Source organism: Passer montanus, unplaced genomic scaffold, assembly GCF_014805655.1.
Source record: "Passer montanus isolate IOZ18808 unplaced genomic scaffold, ASM1480565v1 scaffold35, whole genome shotgun sequence".
Classification (NCBI taxonomy): domain Eukaryota; kingdom Metazoa; phylum Chordata; class Aves; order Passeriformes; family Passeridae; genus Passer; species Passer montanus.
The window spans coordinates 6,610,664-6,627,146 of record NW_024368263.1 but is presented as its reverse complement, the minus strand read 5'-3'; the positions used below and the strand labels follow the sequence as shown (position 1 = coordinate 6,627,146).

Below are 16,483 nucleotides of genomic sequence, written 5' to 3'. Positions count from 1 at the left end.
TGGGAGGAATACACGTCCACTTTTTATGGCTGACCTGTTTGCCCCCATGTAAATAACCAGGGAATCACTGCAGTGAGTGTGAAAACTCATCTCAAACAAAGTTATCTGCAAGTGTGGCTTCAGTCTCCAAGTTAATGAAGTGAAAGGTGTCAGATCAAAGGTTCCATCACACCCAGTTCTCAGAAGGTCTTAGGGACAAAGATGGAACCATTTTTGGTGCTAATGAAATGTGGAGTTGGCAGAGAAGAAGCAGAGCTGGAGAAACAGGACTCAGAAATGGGGACTCATGGAAGGCACGAGATGCTTTTACTTTAGGAGCAGAAGTGGCTGCTTAGGGGAAACTCAATGCTTTTAATCAAGTATCTCTTGGAGCATCTTTCATCTCAGAAGATGTCATATTCCTTCCCTTCATCTTCTATCTCTCTGCCAGTGCTGAACAGTGTGACATCATCTGCAACAGTGCCAGAACAGATACTGTGAATCACAGATATTCCTGCAAATGCAGCATGAAAATATGCCCAGGGAGTTACATCCAACTGGGCTGTGCTCGTGTGTGCTGGGTGGGGAATGAATCCAGCAGCACAGAGCTTGATGCTGAAGCAGGGACTGAAATGTTCCCTAGGGCACATTATCAGTACCTTATTTCCAAATTATATGCAAGAAGTTGCTCAGAAAATAAGTATCCATCTATGGGACACTGTCTGAAGAGTTTTGAAAAGGGCCCCGTTACAAAAACATTTTATAGCAACAAAACTGTTATATAGAATAATTATTCCTAATTAAGGAAGTGGACACTTACAGAGTGACCTTAACTTTAAGGTCCATGAGCATCTGAGTTTTATGTGGACTTCACACCAGATACAGGTGGAGTGACTGTACCAGATAAAAACTGTAAACATCAGATTTGATTTAAAATCACAGAAATCTCGGAGTGCAACTAACATCAACGTCATTAAAGTCTACAAGCAGGACCTGCATGGCTCTGGACACGTTTTATGCCACTTTGGTGTCCCATCTCTCCACAGGGAACCACTTCACAGATCCTTCCATCAGAAGCAGCCCCAAAAATAAAGTGTTTAACTCAGTTTTGGGGTTTTTTGACTACAGATTTGTCCTATAATCAAATTTCATGTGTGTTCAGTACAGTCAATACACAAAAATGTAAATTACTTCTCCACAAGAAAAGCAGCACTGACAGAGAATTAGATGTTCCTGGAACCTGCATAAACCTTTAACAGAATGAGTCAAAATATCTATTTAAATATAGAAAAGAAGTCAATAAAAAGCTAAATGCTGAAAATTATTTAGAGAGAAAAAAAAACCCCATCATCATCTTCTCCCACTCCAGTTTACTCATGTGTGCTGCTCAAAGGGAGCTCTTTTATGAGATATTTTCAGTGTTCCAAGGTTGCTTCCTTTGAGCATTGTTAGCCTGTCCACTGCTCTGCTCGGGCCGTGCTTGCTGAATGCTCATTTCCTCTGCCAAGAAAATCCCACAGAACATTGCAAACAGCGCCGGCGGCCAAGCCCCACATCTGCACACACTCAGACTCTGTCTCCTGCTTTCAGTCCTCCCTGGCAAACCTGGACCTGCTCTGAGCTCTGTGCACTCCACTGCACCTGGCCCAGGAGGGGCCGTGCCCCCAGTGCTGCTGAGGCCACCTGGAGCACACCTGGCCCTGCCCAAACCAGGAGCCAGCAGCTCCAGGCTGAGCGTTCCAAACACCCAATAATCCTGGAATGGCTTGGGTTGGAGGGACCTTAAAGATCATCCCATCCCACCCCTGCCATGGCAGGGACACCTTCCACTGCCCCAGGCTGCTCCCAGCCCTGCCCAGCCTGGCCTTGGGCACTGCCAGGGATCCAGGGGCAGCCACAGCTGCTCTGGGCACCCTGTGCCTCACCCCCATCACAGGGAAGAATTCCCTCCTAATAGCGTGAAACACCTTGCAGAAAAATGATCCTAAAACTTCTGTCAGTACTACAGTACATTTTTTGTACTTACCTTTCTTAAGCAAGTAAGTACAGAAAATCCTGAAAACACACCAGTATCTTCCAAACACCTAACAATCCTGGAATAGCTTGGGTTGGAGGAACCTTAAAGCCCATCCAGTGCCACCCTTGCCATGGCAGGGACACCTTCCACTGCCCCAGGTTGCTCCAAGCCCTGTCCAGCCTGGCCTTGGGCACTGCCAGGGATCCAGGGGCAGCCACAGCTGCTCTGGGCACCCTGTGCCTCACCCCAATCACAGGGAAGAATTCCCTCCTAATAGCGTGAAACACCTTGCAGAAAAATGATCCTAAAACTTCTGTCAGCTCAAGCAGGTAAGTACATAAAATGCTGAAAACACATCAGTATCTTACAGGAGCAAAGCAGGAAAAAAGGTGCACAATCCTAACAGTGTCCCAGGAATCTCCACCAGACACCAACCCTGACAAACCCCGAAGTGCTAAGGGAGTGCTCAGGAACTGACATTACAATAAACAATGTCCCAGCCTTACAGATGGGAATTTTAAGCAACAGAAAATTAAAGACCTCAATAAATCATGTGTCCCTAAATATCAAAAAGATGTCTACAACCCACAACAAATATTTCAACATTCTGTGTGCCTGTAATGAAGACTCGTCCTTCCCCTGTCTCTGCCCCTCACTCTTCTCATCCCCACAGCAGCAGGAGGGCAATGCCAGAGGAATCCTGGATCTTCTTCACCCATTTACAGCTCTGTTTTCCTTGTCATTGAAGAATGAATCATTTCTTTTCTATTTCCTCATGTTCACGTTAACAACAGTCCACAATGACACAAAGCAATCCACACAGAAATTAACATTATTCCCAGAGCAGATCACAGAGGAATGAGATCCCTCACTTGAGAATGGAGTGACCTTCAGAAAATCTGGCCAGTCAGATGTTCCACGCCTAAACTGTGAAATTCAGCTTCCCATTGGATTTTTAAGCAATCTTCATAGAATTGGCACCAAAAAAAAGTAAATTTAGAGAACAAATTTTTCTCTCATATTGCCCTAAATTTCCAGGTAACAACATCTGGTAGAAAATATTTTCAAAAACAAATTTCAAGGCTCATGATGCTTTTTTCCCCCTCATGGATGAATCCATCTTCATCAAGGTTCTGTGGACCAGGACCAAGATATGAACTAAATTAGCTGAAACTGCTACTTTTGAGCTTTAAATGGAGCTTGCCCTCTAAGCTACTTTGAGTTTTGGATTTTGTGGCTAATTTCCACAGTTCTACAATTGCAAGACATAAATGAAACAGAATAGGGAATGGAGATTTGAAGGTAATGCCAGGTATTTTCACATGTCTGTGAAAGACTTTTCAACAGAGATACTTTCCTCTTTTCCCCTCCTATCTTTTACTCGACATGTGCTTTCAGATTAGGGTAAAAATAGGGAAGTAGGTTAAAGAAAAAAAGTACAATAGCAGTTAATATAGCTTAAAATTAGCAAATTTTTTGAAAAATAGAAAAAAAATCCAACAAATTAAAGAAAACCAGCATTTCTGACAGAAATGACAATTCAAGACTATTAGAGATATTGCCCTATGAAGGATTATTTGTAACTTTAATTTGAGGATGTAAAGAAGTTAACTTTTCTTTTGCTATACTACACATGTAAAAAAAGATCAAAGAAAGAAAAGAATTGAGATTCAAATTCCATTTTTAAGCAAAAATGACAATGTCTTCCTGAGTTAAAATTAATCCTTTAATGATGAATTTCAAAGGTTTAAATACTTTCTGTGACCTTGGCTTTAAATAATTATGCCAAGCAGAGCTTTCCTTACATTCAGAAAAGATTCTGAATTGTTGATCACAGCCATTTTAATGGTTTCAGGCTGGCTGATTTCCAACATAATCCTCCGAATGCTCTTCAAAATTACAAACCAAGAACCTGACGCAGGTAAATGAAATGTCACTTGCACAAAGGCTGCTCAAACACTCCATGCAGATTGTTAATTTGTGCCACTGCACATCCCCTTGCAAGAAAATGTGTGATTTAGTGCCTTAATGCAACGTATAAAAGAGACTTCAACAACTATCTGCTTACACACACACAGAGTCTACCATAAATATTAAGTAGCTTTTTTTTTTTAGTTTGGCTTTTGAAATAAAACTTGCATGTTTTAGCTCCCTAATGCGGGGGAGATACTTGAAATAAAGACAGGGGTCCAAGGGATGCTCAGCAAGCAGTGGGCAGTGACCCCACAGAACAGAATTGGAGGGAAGCCTTGTTCAATCTAAAACGTTAATTTCTATTTTCAAATCTTACCCAGAGTCTTTTCTCCATTGATGGGCACCACAAGCAAAATTAGACCAGCCACTGTGAGCAACCAGACACAACTTCCTTGCACCCTGAGCCTGAGTTTTTCCCTCCTTAAAGCTCACCCTCTTTAAGGGAGAAAAAGTTACTGGCTAGGCAGAACCACCCTTTCCAGTGTCTCTATTCCAGCAGAGGAAGATCAACCTGCCCTGGCTGGCTTTACCTATGAAATCACCTGTGTTTTAAAGTGGAGCTGCTGCCCAGCCCCAGCATGTCTACAGCAAAGCTTTCCCTCACAGGACCCCAAAACACCCCACACTCCTGCTGTGACTCTGGCACCCCATGGTCTGCACCCGTTTCTTCAACTCAAGTGACCCCTAAACATTTTTCCTCAGGGAAACCTTGCTCAGCTGACCTTCGGGGTGCTCCCTCCCCTCCTGCCCCGTGGAGCTGCTCTTTGGGACTCCCTCACCTTTCTCAAGGCCGCCTCCGTCTCCGCCGTGTGCCTCCTCTTCAGCTCTGATATCACTTTTTCCATCTCCATCTTGAGGCTGTTCAGTGCTGCCTCCTTGTCTCGGGATGCCTTCAGCTTCTCCTCGTCCCTCTGGAGGCTCAGGTCCAGCAGCTGATGGTTCCGCAGGGCGTTGGCCTGGATCAGCTCCTCCCTCAGCTTGTGGATTTGGTTCTCCAAACCAGAGATCACCTGAGAGAAAGAGCAAACAAAGTGACAAAACCCAAACCCACAGCACAAAACCCACTTGGGTTCTATCGGTGCTAGAAATGCATGATAGGCAGGAAGAATGATGCACAGAACTCCATTGTATCAGAAGGCTAATTAATTACATCATTATACTATATTATACTATAACTACATTACAAAGAATCCTAAAGAATACTAAAAGATACTAAAGAAAACTCCTGACAGTCAAGACACAGCTTTGTGTCAAGGAAACAAAACAATCCTCAGCAGAATCCAATTCCCAAATTCCTTCAGGTAAATAATCTTCCAACACATTCCACATGTGCACAAACACAGAGCAGCACATGAGATAAGAATTGTTTTGATCATTCTTTTCTCTGCTTCTCTCACAGCTTCTCTCTGTTCAGAGGGCATGTGAGTACCACAGGTTTCCTCCAACAGGCAGCACCTGGGGTAGGAGCAGACTCAGAGGATGCTCTGCTCCTTCTCCTGGCCCCTCTTCTTGCTCTTCCCTTTCTCTCCCTGCACACAGATAAATACACCCTGCCCACAGCACTGCTGAGAGGGACCCTTCTGGAGGAGAAATTGAGCTTGTGGCATATAACCACTCCATATCCTACCCATGCCTTCTTTTTTTATGCTTAAGAAATGACCTGCATCCTTCTAATGAGCAATCAGAGCATCATCAATCATTGATCAATCCCTGCCTGCCCCCGAGGGGGGAACACAAAGGGGAGGGATGGAAGTGACAGGAATAAAGCTGTGTCATTCCTTGTTGAGTTTTATTGTTTTTTTCTTCTAAGGTCAGGATTAAATGTGCAAGATGGGATTTCTTGTTCAGATTTTATACGTTTATTAGTTTTTATTTATATTACAGTCTCACAAGCTGTGAGTTTTACAAGTTAAAAATTGAGACATATTTCTTTCTATAAGGCTTTTTAAGGACAAACTGTCCAATGAAGAAATGGCACATATATTTATATTATTTTTATTTTTAATCTAATAACTAACTACTTGTGCTCTGCAATGGGGACTTTTTTATCTAATTACATAATGCTACTTGAACTTATGGAGAAGAAGGTGAAGAAGGTAAAGAGGAAGGACTAGCTTCTGTCCTGAAATTTTAATCTTGCTTCATATCTATTACTGTATTCTAAACCCTTAAACTCTAAGTTTTCCACCCTGTGATATCACACACTTCTACCCAAACTCCACACCCACAATCCCAGTTCCATCATTCCATTTTGGAAGCTTCTCCAGGGCCTCAGGTCAGTGCAGTGTTCTCTTGGGGGTCGGTGCCTGGCAGCACAGAAAGTCCCCAATTCTCAGTAACCAGGGTTCTAACAACTCCTAATTCCACAGAATTCACTCTGCTGCTTTACCACAGGAGTAGATACACATCCATTACTTCAGATTACACTTACTAACTCTCACTAGTTACTTTTCTATCTCCATTTCCTCTGTGGGTTCTTCACTGGGGTACACGAACATCACATCTGGGACATAAAGCACCCTGACAGCTAAGTGTGATGACACTGACAGCACATCTACGTGTTCATTCATAAATGTAATTCTGAAAATGAGCACTTTCACTACAAAACTCACACAGAATTTCCCCCTTTCTCCTCCCTGTTTCACAAGACACTTTGCAGTTGCCTGGAATTCTTTCACAGAGGATGTGACAATACTGAGAGCAGAAATTGATGTTCTACCAAGTAAGTGCAGGTGACTCAGCTCAAGCTTATTAAAGGTTTCACAGGAAAATCTGAGGAAAAGCAGTGTATATTTAAAGTTCCCATTGTCCTGGAATGCCAGTTTCTCTCCAACTACTATTTTTCTTCTTCAGACATTTTTAATACACTGTCTGTACTCAGCTACACCATTTATTTGCAGCCTCTGAGAACCACATTAGCACAAAACTTTGAAAAGGAAACATTTGTTTCTGACCAAAGTTGGGACATGAATGACTATCAGATCTATTGCCTTCTACATTAATCTCCCAAGACAGATTCCTATAAATACTGTGATCTGAGAGAGAAAAAAAAATCAAGCCTTGAAAGTTTGCCTATTTTTCAAGCTATTTGAACTATATGGTGTAATAAAAGACATCGTCTCCCTTCAAACCATCAGTTTGTCCTTCAGCTATCCCAGCTGTAACATGTATTAAATAATATCAACCATCTCAGAAACTTATTTTGCTTCCATGCTTTCTTAATTACTCATTGGCATTAGTCCCTACTATGTCAAAGGTAAGAGTGTGTGTATGGTGGAGAAGGAATGAGCACGTCATTTGTATACAGAACTCTACCACAGGCCACATATTTCAGCCCTATCAGCATTATCTCAAACATATGTTTCATATACTGTAATCTGTGCTAGATCCTTTCCTTCCTTTCCTGAGCTTTTCCTCTACACATGTTTAATTTCTTATTAAATCTGTATACAGACTAAAAACGGAAAGTAAGTTTCAGTGTATAATTATAATCCACAATGTACTTTTATAATTCTTTCGGAAAATGATTTCATCTCCAGATCACAAGAACATGACAGCCTCCCTGGCTTTTCCTTAACCAGAGCAGCACTAACTCAATGAAGATAAGAGCTGCAATTGCTGATGGGTGATATGGTCTGAGCTCCAAAGTGACACACTGAGAATTTGGGGTTTTTAACAGCTGCCCCAGTGCAAGTCCTGCCTGAAATAGCGACAATAATCTTTTAATCTGTTAGAGTTCTTTTTGAAAGCTCTTTCCCCTACTCTCATTTTTCCCCTCCTATTTTAAAATAAAAAAACTTCTTTTAATTATACCCCCAACACACACACATAAGTGAAACTAAGAAATTACATTGCTCAGAAGTTCCCTAAAAACTTTGTTAAAATATTTAGGATAAGAAACCAGGTCTAACTTTTTATAATACAAGGAAAATTCATTCACAAATGACACTAGAAGCCAAAATAAAGACTAGGTGAATTCCTGTTACACCTTTCAAGCTTTACTTCCTTCATTATTCAATGGTTCTTATACAAAGTCACCAGAAAATGAAACACAATCCAGTGTTTTCTGTAAGGAGAAAGTAACAGCTCCCAGCCTTCAGAGCCAAAACAGGGGACAGCTGAGAGTGAGCTGAATGCTATAGGTAAAGCAACAGTAATTAATATGCAAAGGAGCATTAATGTTGGACCTAATAGATGGCAAAAGCAGATTTGGTTCTATTAGGGAAGAAGAAAGGCTCTGAAGACGGGGTGATGGCAGCGAAACTAATATGATTAAAGGAGTCCCTTTGGAGCAACTTCACTGCCAGTAAGATGATGTTAAGAGACATCTAATCTCTCCAAAGTGACTGGAAAAAGCTCATATTGGGGATCACAGACACAGTTCTTGTCAATTACTTTCAAATAAGTCCAGTTCTCACAGCCAGATTAGTTTTTCCCATAAACAAAGTCAGTGGCAGAAGCAGCTTACGCCCAACTCAGCGCCTGAGACAACTTTGTGTGACATGGAGATGTCCCCACTGCTGCACGAAATGAATCCCAAACTTTCCAGCACTAAGACTCTGCTATTCCACATGCCAGGTTTAATAAACTATTATTAGACTTAAATGTAGGCAAATTAGGGAAAAAAAAAAAGCCCCAAAATGACTTAATTCTCAGTTGCGAAAAATCCATGAAATATAAAACTTATGAGCAACTGTCTTTTCTTAACGATTCTGTGGGAAAATAAAAGCTGCAGTTACAAAATCTCACTTCTCAGGCTGGAGATCCAAAGGCACGATGGTTTCTTTGTAACACTGAGTCCTCTTTCTCAGTCTTGGTTTCTCAAATTCTCCTCTGGCTGCCCAAATCTCTGTTTGGGAACCAAATGGTTTGTATGGTCCAAACAACTGCTTGAGTACAAGAGCTGCTGTTAAAAAAACTCACCTTAAACACCCCATCTCAGCAAATTATTATTGTGCTAAATGAGGATTAAACATAAGAAATAAGGGCTGACAGTATGTAACAGAGACAAAATGTTACTGCCACTTGCTGCCTTTTCTGGATCAAAGTGTTGTAGTCTCTATTTCGGTGGTGTGGGTACGAGCACATGAAATAGAGAGATCTGTATCTATTTTAGAAAGGATGCAGAAGTTTGTAGCAATTCCCAGGATGGCCATGCCACAGGAACATGCCCCAAACAAGAAGCATTTTGTAAAATGACCATTAATCCATATACAGGACAACAAACAGAAAGACAACACCAGCTTACACAGTTTCCCAAATGGAACAAAAATACATAAACTGTGTGACAGAAATTTCATAAAGGTTTATGTGACATATTTGTATGCCCCTTAGATGAAGAAACTGCTGGCCAAGGTGGTGATTTCTATTTCTGTTTCAAAGAAATAACTTAGAATTCTCACTAAGAATATCTGTGCTGAAATAGTGTCATAAAAAGGGTGGGTCATAAGCCCACAGCAATTTGCCTGCAGGGAAAAAATAGACTTGAAAGAAAAAGAAGAAGGTTGGTCACTCGCTTTGGCCTATTTAAAATGCCAATAAATGTACTGCGTGTTATTTGGAAGGAAAACATGTGCTCTTAATTTTAAAAAGTAAATTGCATAAGAAAATATAAAGTTGGCAAAAAGTTTAAATTAAAATCTGTTGCTGATGTCTGAAACTCTGCTCCACTTCCAGGCAACGGGGATGAGAAATGGACCGAATGACTACGGCCTAATTAAAAACAATAATAACACAAATTCCCTTTATTTTCCAGGAGCTGCTGCTTCACCCCCATGAAGCATTTCCTTGGATGAGTTTCTGAGGAAGAGGCTGGAGCATGACAGCATCTCCACCCTGACGGGGATGAGCACACGGAGCTCATCCCCCTCCTCCCCGTGCATTACACACCAAACCACATCCACCCAGCACCACGCTCAGCTCCAGTCTGTGACTTTTGAAAGTCACAAAAACAAGGCAGAGGAGAGCTGAGATGAAAAGCACTCCTCGTTTATTCCCCGTGGTGCAGATCCAGAGGCGCTGAGGTGCTGCTGCAGCAGATTTACAGGAAGGGACTAAGATGTGCCAGCAGATGAGGCTGCTGTAACCTCACTGCTCTGCCTTGCTGGGAGCACTGGGGCTGCTGGAACAGAGCATCACTGTTAAACACCCCTGCCCTTCTCAAGGGGCTCCTGACAACTCTTCAAACTGAGCTGCAGAAGTTTTCTGTGCTGGGTTAACTTGGCTCCAGTCAGAGATGACTGCACAGGACTCACTTTTCTGTGTTTAATTTTGCTGGCATGCAGCATTTCAAAAAACCTACAACAAACCCCTGAACCTCTGAGCAGTAGCATGGGCTAGGCTGGATGATCCCAAAGATCCTCTCTGGGATAATAACCTCAAATATCAGCCTGTAAGTCAAGCCCTATCTGACCACAGATAAGCAGCTTCTGCCTCAGCGTGCCAAGACCTTCTCAGCATCTGAACCTTAGGAAAGAGCAGCGGAATGAGCAGTGTGTGCTGGGAACATCAGCTGGGCCCTTCTGAAAGGGACATTTGTCTCTCTGTGCCTCGCCACGCTGCCGTGGGGTGACAGCGATGGATGAGGCAGCCACAACATTTGTTATTGGGCACTGGATTATTTCTGAAAGGAGATCAGTCCAGTCAGGGGAAAGGCAGGCTGCAAATAAAAACAAATCTCACTCTGATGATGAAGTGAAAGGAAAATAAGGAACAAAGTAGGAACTCCCCGTGATTCAGTGGGGACAGTGACTCCCTTTTTACCCATGAGCAGGGCAGGGTCCCACAGGAGGGCATGGAGTGTCCTGTCCCAGCCATGCAGTGACTGGTGGCACATTTACTGTAAAACATTTACTGCAAAGGGGATTATCTGCTCAAAGTGGGAATCTGAACGATTTCAGCTTTCTTGTGAGTAAACAAAGCTTTATCAAATGCTGGGGAGCATCATACAAGCTTCTCTACCATCACAAAAACAAGCAATGCATTTAACATAAAAGAAATCTGAAAAATAAACAAATATTTGCTGCTCTAAGCTTAGAAAAAAGTATAGCTGTAAGAACTTCAAATGTGCGTGATGTCAATTTTGTGTTTAGAACAAAATTGGTTTATATTAATGAGTTTTTCTACTGCAGCTTCTGCAAGGGACAACAATCCTTCTCTTAACTGATCTTATTCTGATTTGCAGAACTATTCTCATAATTTTTACTCCGTGGACCTGCCAACCAAGGGCCAGGCACAGTCCTTATCTTTCTGATCTTTCTGTCCACAAATCATCCTACTGAGTCTGACTCACTGGTGCCACTATACCTGCTTTTCTCCTTGCCAAAGGAATTCCAAGTGGCCAGTCCAGCCAGCTGGCAGCTATTTGTGGCTCCTTTGTATTGTATGAACTCAATCATGTTCATTTAAACAACTATATTAAAAATATTTTCTATACCATGGCAATTTCAATTAAAACATGTAAAGAATTTATTAACCTTTTCCTCCCGTGACTCCAAAAATCAGCAATTTGTCAATATTATGAATACTTTAAAAGATGAGATTTCATTTGCAAAGTAAACCAGTGGCACATTATCACATGGGTAATGATGTGGCAGAGCACAAATTAGCAGGGATAAGTAATAAACAGCTATTTAGCTTTCACAGCACAATCTATTACACTGTCAAATTTAAATGCCTTTTGGGTAAGAACACACAGGCCCATAAATGTGGTATTTAAGGGAGCAGATAAATGAAATGGTGTGAAATGAAGTGAAAATGAACAACAGTTCAGTGACCAGCAGGTTGGGCTCAGTTCCTAAGAGCACTGATCATTCCAAGAGCATGGGGCTGTGCAAGCCCTTCCAGGGGAAAAGATGGAAATTAGCACCCCCACCATCATAAATAGTCCTGGCAGTGGTCTAAGACTTCCTGGAAACATTAAAATATCAGCTTCAATACTCAGAGATGCATTTTATTGTAGGCTTATGTAGTATTTTGTGCACACTGAAGTGCTCTCATTCTTGAAGGGGGAAAATATTCTCTCCAGAATGTTGGTTCTATTGCAGAGCTTCTTAAAAAGGAGCCATCTTCATCCTATTTATATATATTTCTCTATATATATCCTATATGTGACTCCATTGCAGTGATGGGGTGAAGTTATTAATATGTTCATAAGTGAAATGTCCTCAGTGTATAAATCAGGTTGGGTATTACCAAGTTTGGGTCCATGGAGGAGAACTGACACAAACCAAAGCTGCACTCACTGATCTGCACCTGCACAGCACAGGAGAAGGAGAAGCTCCTGAGGCTCAGACAGATGAATATCCAGTGAGAAAAGCTCAGTAACAGCAGGGCAGGTGACACTAAGGGTGAAATGTGGCAGTTCAACAGGGGCAGATCTCAATCCCCATATTCAGGATTGATGCAAAGGTCTATCAACTCCATCCCCACACAACCTCAACTCCTCTCACCTTTGCACATGTACCTCTGACACCTCTCTTGAAAATGCCCCCTGGGATTTGTAAAGGGAGGTGTGGAGCTGCTAACTTACATATTCATTTCATTAATTTTAACAGCATTAGGCTGCTTTTAAAGGTCAAACCTCCTTGGTGAGATTCTTGGGCTATTCCAGCACTGTGCATGCTCTGAAAAATGCCTCTAACATTTATGAAGGAGAAGCTCCTGAGGCTCAGACAGATGAATATCCAGTGAGAAAAGCTCAGTAACAGCAGGGCAGGTGACACTAAGGGTGAAATGTAGCAGTTCAACAGGGGCAGATCTCATATTCAGGACTGATGCAAAGGTCTTTCAACTCCATCCCCACACAACCTCAACTCCTCTCACCTTTGCACATGTACCTCTGACACCTCTCTTGAAAATGCCCCCTGGGATTTGTAAAGGGAGGTGTGGAGCTGCTAACTTACATATTCATTTCATTAATTTTAACAGCATTAGGCTGCTTTTAAAGGTCAAACCTCCTTGGTGAGATTCTTGGGCTATTCCAGCACTGTGCATGCTCTGAAAAATGCCTCTAACATTTATGAATCTGATAAAAGTTTATTCCTACTAACCCAGGGTCTCACTTTGGTGTGGGGACTGGTTTAACACCACCTGTACAGTGCTGCTGGAGGGAAACACCCCTCACCTCTGGCATCCAAAGCATGGCAAACATCCCCCTCACCACCATTCCTGCACTGAACATCATCCCAAGGAAGGTCCAGCACCCTTCACGAAGAGATTTTAGCAGTGTATTTGCTCTGTCTTGTCTAATCCTGTTCAGCATTTCCTGAAACACAGTGGAAGTGTTGACTCACTAAGAAAAATAGTTACCTTCCGCTCAGCTCCACTTCAATAAAATTAAGGAAAAATGAGTCTGCCTGTGCCATTCCTATAAATAAACACACTTAGGCAACAATTAACAGGCAATTTAACCCCCAAACTGTTCACTGACTCTGCCAGGTATTTATGAAGGCTGAAAAGAAACAAACAACACACAGGTATCAAAAAGCCAGCAGGGAAAAGTTACACCCAAAATATTGGCCTCACTCTGGTTTCTACATCTTAGGAAAAGGCAGCACATTTTTGAGATCTGCTGTGACATGGCATTAAGCAAAATACAAATTCTGATGATTTTTTTTCCCAAAAGTGCACTGAAGTAGATCTAGACTTTCACAGAAGTCAGTCAGCTGTCTAAATCCCAGTTAATGTAAATGGCACTTAAGCTACAAACTGGGCTTAAAAAAAAAAAGGAGAGGGGGGAAGAAAGAAAATCAGACATCCATTTGAACAGCTCCACAAAGAGCTTAAAATTAACAGACTTATTTCCATTTCTTAATTTACATAAGTCCACTTGATTCCAATTTAGTTAACAGCAGCTAGAAAGCAGAACTTCATCTAGGTTGGTTATTGTCACTGCGTTCCCAACAAAATGAGTTTTAGTTGAAGAGGAGAACCTTGAGCTTACACATGTAACACAACAATGCAGAGAACTGGTGAGCCAAAGGATTACTCACCGAGCTGAAATTGAGATAAATTAAATACATTTTCCATTTCACTGTTCTAAGACCTGTAACAGACTTGGCCCTCTTGCCTTGGAGACTGATCCAGAGTAGTTCCTCCTTCCCTGATTTACTGAATTTGCTTTGAAACAGATTAGTGAGACAAAAATTAAAAATTCCGCCTTCTTTCTCCTCTCCTTTTATCTGATGAAAGGAATGTTTACCTTTGTATTCTTCCACTTACAAACACAATGATTCGAATAAAACTGCTAAGGGACCTGCCAGGAAAGGACTCATTTCCTTCTGTCTTTCTACCCAGAATTTTAATGGAGACACTCAAATGGGCACATAACAACCTACATAACTGCATTAATGGAACTTAAATATGATGGAGATAAGAAACTAAATCAGCCAAAAATACCTGCTTAATGCAGTGATCCCCTAAAATAACTTGTGAGAGCGAAACATAAATAAAATGAAGAGTGGCTAAAAAAAATAAATTAAAATCTACATGTAACACCAGGTTTTCTGCATTGTACAAATCACAACAATCCATCCCTAAACGATGATTGATGCAAATGACACCAAACACCTTCCCTGTTTTCCTTTATGAAAAACTCTAAAGCTTGAATTTCTGCAGTTCAGGATGTGAAAGGCAAATATTCCTCTCAGATGAATGTCATGGATAGGTTCAGTTCTGAAATAACATCAGAGGAAAGCTTGTTCTGAAAGTGAGGAAAAGCTACTGATATTTAAGGAAGGATAGGAATTTCCTGCAAGGGAATCCAGAAATGGAGCCTAAAGATCTCTGCAGTGGACTGGGAAGAACCATGTGTCAATCTCAGAGCATTTTGTGTCCAGCATCCCCGAAGTCAAAGCTTTTAAAAAACATTTGCATTTAAATTTTCCACACATGAAATTTAAAAGCATTAACATTTCCGGAACAATGTGTAATTCTGATTTAAATGCAGACACGATGTATTGCAGATTTAAGGATTACTACAGACATTCATCTCCATGAGGCAGCAAAATTAAATGTATTGTAATTCCCAATTTGTCCCCAGAAGAGGAACATGCTGCATTGTCTATGAGAATGTCTTTGCCTGTCAACTATAGAAAAGATTTCACTGTAAGCAAAAGAACCAAAACAACCCCATGCCTCAAAAAAACACCTAGAAAAGCATCACACATTTTTATTTTGGATGCATTTGTTGCTCAACACACACAACTTTTGAATATTCCCGAGTTTTACTTCACACATCCTATAAGGATTCTCTTAACTGATGTTGTTCTGGTTTGCAGGAACTATTCTCAGGATTTTTACCCTCTGGACCCTGCCAACCAAGGGCCAGGCACAGTCCTAACCCTTCTGATCTTTCTGTCCACAAATCATCCTTTTACAGAATCGTCCATTTACAACAACTGTAATGGAAATAGCATCAGACACAAAACCTGCCAGGACAAACCAAAGACAAGATGCAGATAAAAAGCCTCAGTAATCTGCTGTCCATGCATAAAATATCTGCCATATTTAATTCTGAGGTTCTTACTTGTAGAAAAGCCCACTTTGGACAGCAGCTCCCTTTCAGGGCTCTGCCAGGACTATCTCTCACACCTCTGCCCAAGCTCTGCCCTCACTGTCACTGAGCTGAAAAAGAGAAACTTTTCAAAACTGCAGCATAATCACAGGGAGCCAGCTAAGGAACCCAATGCTGCCATTCTCTGGGCCAACAACAGAGGATTTCAGCACCACCTGCCCTATCCTGCCCTGCTAAGGATGCCAAGCAGCAGGAACCTCTCCCATTTCTGATGTCACACTGCTACAGCGAAGGTGACAGTCTTTAAACAAAACAAGTCCTTGTTCTCAGCCTCATGACTGGCAATATGTGTGGGCAGGAATCCTGAAATCCAGCAGCTCCAGATATAAAAGTTGTGTCACAGGTTTAGATTTGAAAGAAATAATCAGCTTCTGACTGTGTGGATCCCTCATTTCTGCATGGCAGCAACAACAGCTGCAGCATTCCTGATGGTCACTTGTGGTAAATTCTCATCCTCACCTCAGCTGCTCACACAAATCAGATGAACAATTACACCCACAGTTGTAATTTGGCTTTCTCCTTTTCAAATCAAATTCTCACTGGAAGAAGCACATTCTGGTGGAGACAATCCTGATATAAAACACACAAATTTGTCATCTCCACCTGAGAGGAAAATCCTAGAGAAGGTGGTCTTTAACCATCTCAGGTGTTAGGCTGGCATTGAGGGCATCAGGTGATGGTCCTGTTGCCACACACACCCAGCTGATGCTGGCTCGTGTCTCCCTCTCTGCATCTTCACCCTCAAGTGCTGGCTGCACAATTCCCACCATCTCCACAGTGGCTCTCCTGAGTTCAGAGACCTTTTGGAAGCCTCCTGCTCCACGGCTACAGCTCAGAAAGATGACATCAATCACGGGATGATCTGTTCAAAATAAATGAAAACTGTGCCTAACATTTCTTCTCTTGAATTTTTGGCTCAATGTCTTCCTCTGGCACCT

At 41.8% G+C, this 16,483-nt stretch overlaps 1 protein-coding gene across 4 annotated transcripts in view; it reads right to left on the bottom strand.

The window, feature by feature from the left end:
* Positions 1-16,483, bottom strand: part of CEP112 (centrosomal protein 112) — a 162,811-nt gene that overhangs the window by 56,234 nt on the left and 90,094 nt on the right. For all 4 annotated transcript variants that reach the window (XM_039716386.1, XM_039716388.1, XM_039716385.1 and 1 more), the window contains exon 21: positions 4,750-4,980. In XM_039716386.1, the coding sequence (XP_039572320.1) occupies positions 4,750-4,980 (231 nt within the window). The remainder of the gene's footprint in view (positions 1-4,749; positions 4,981-16,483) is intronic.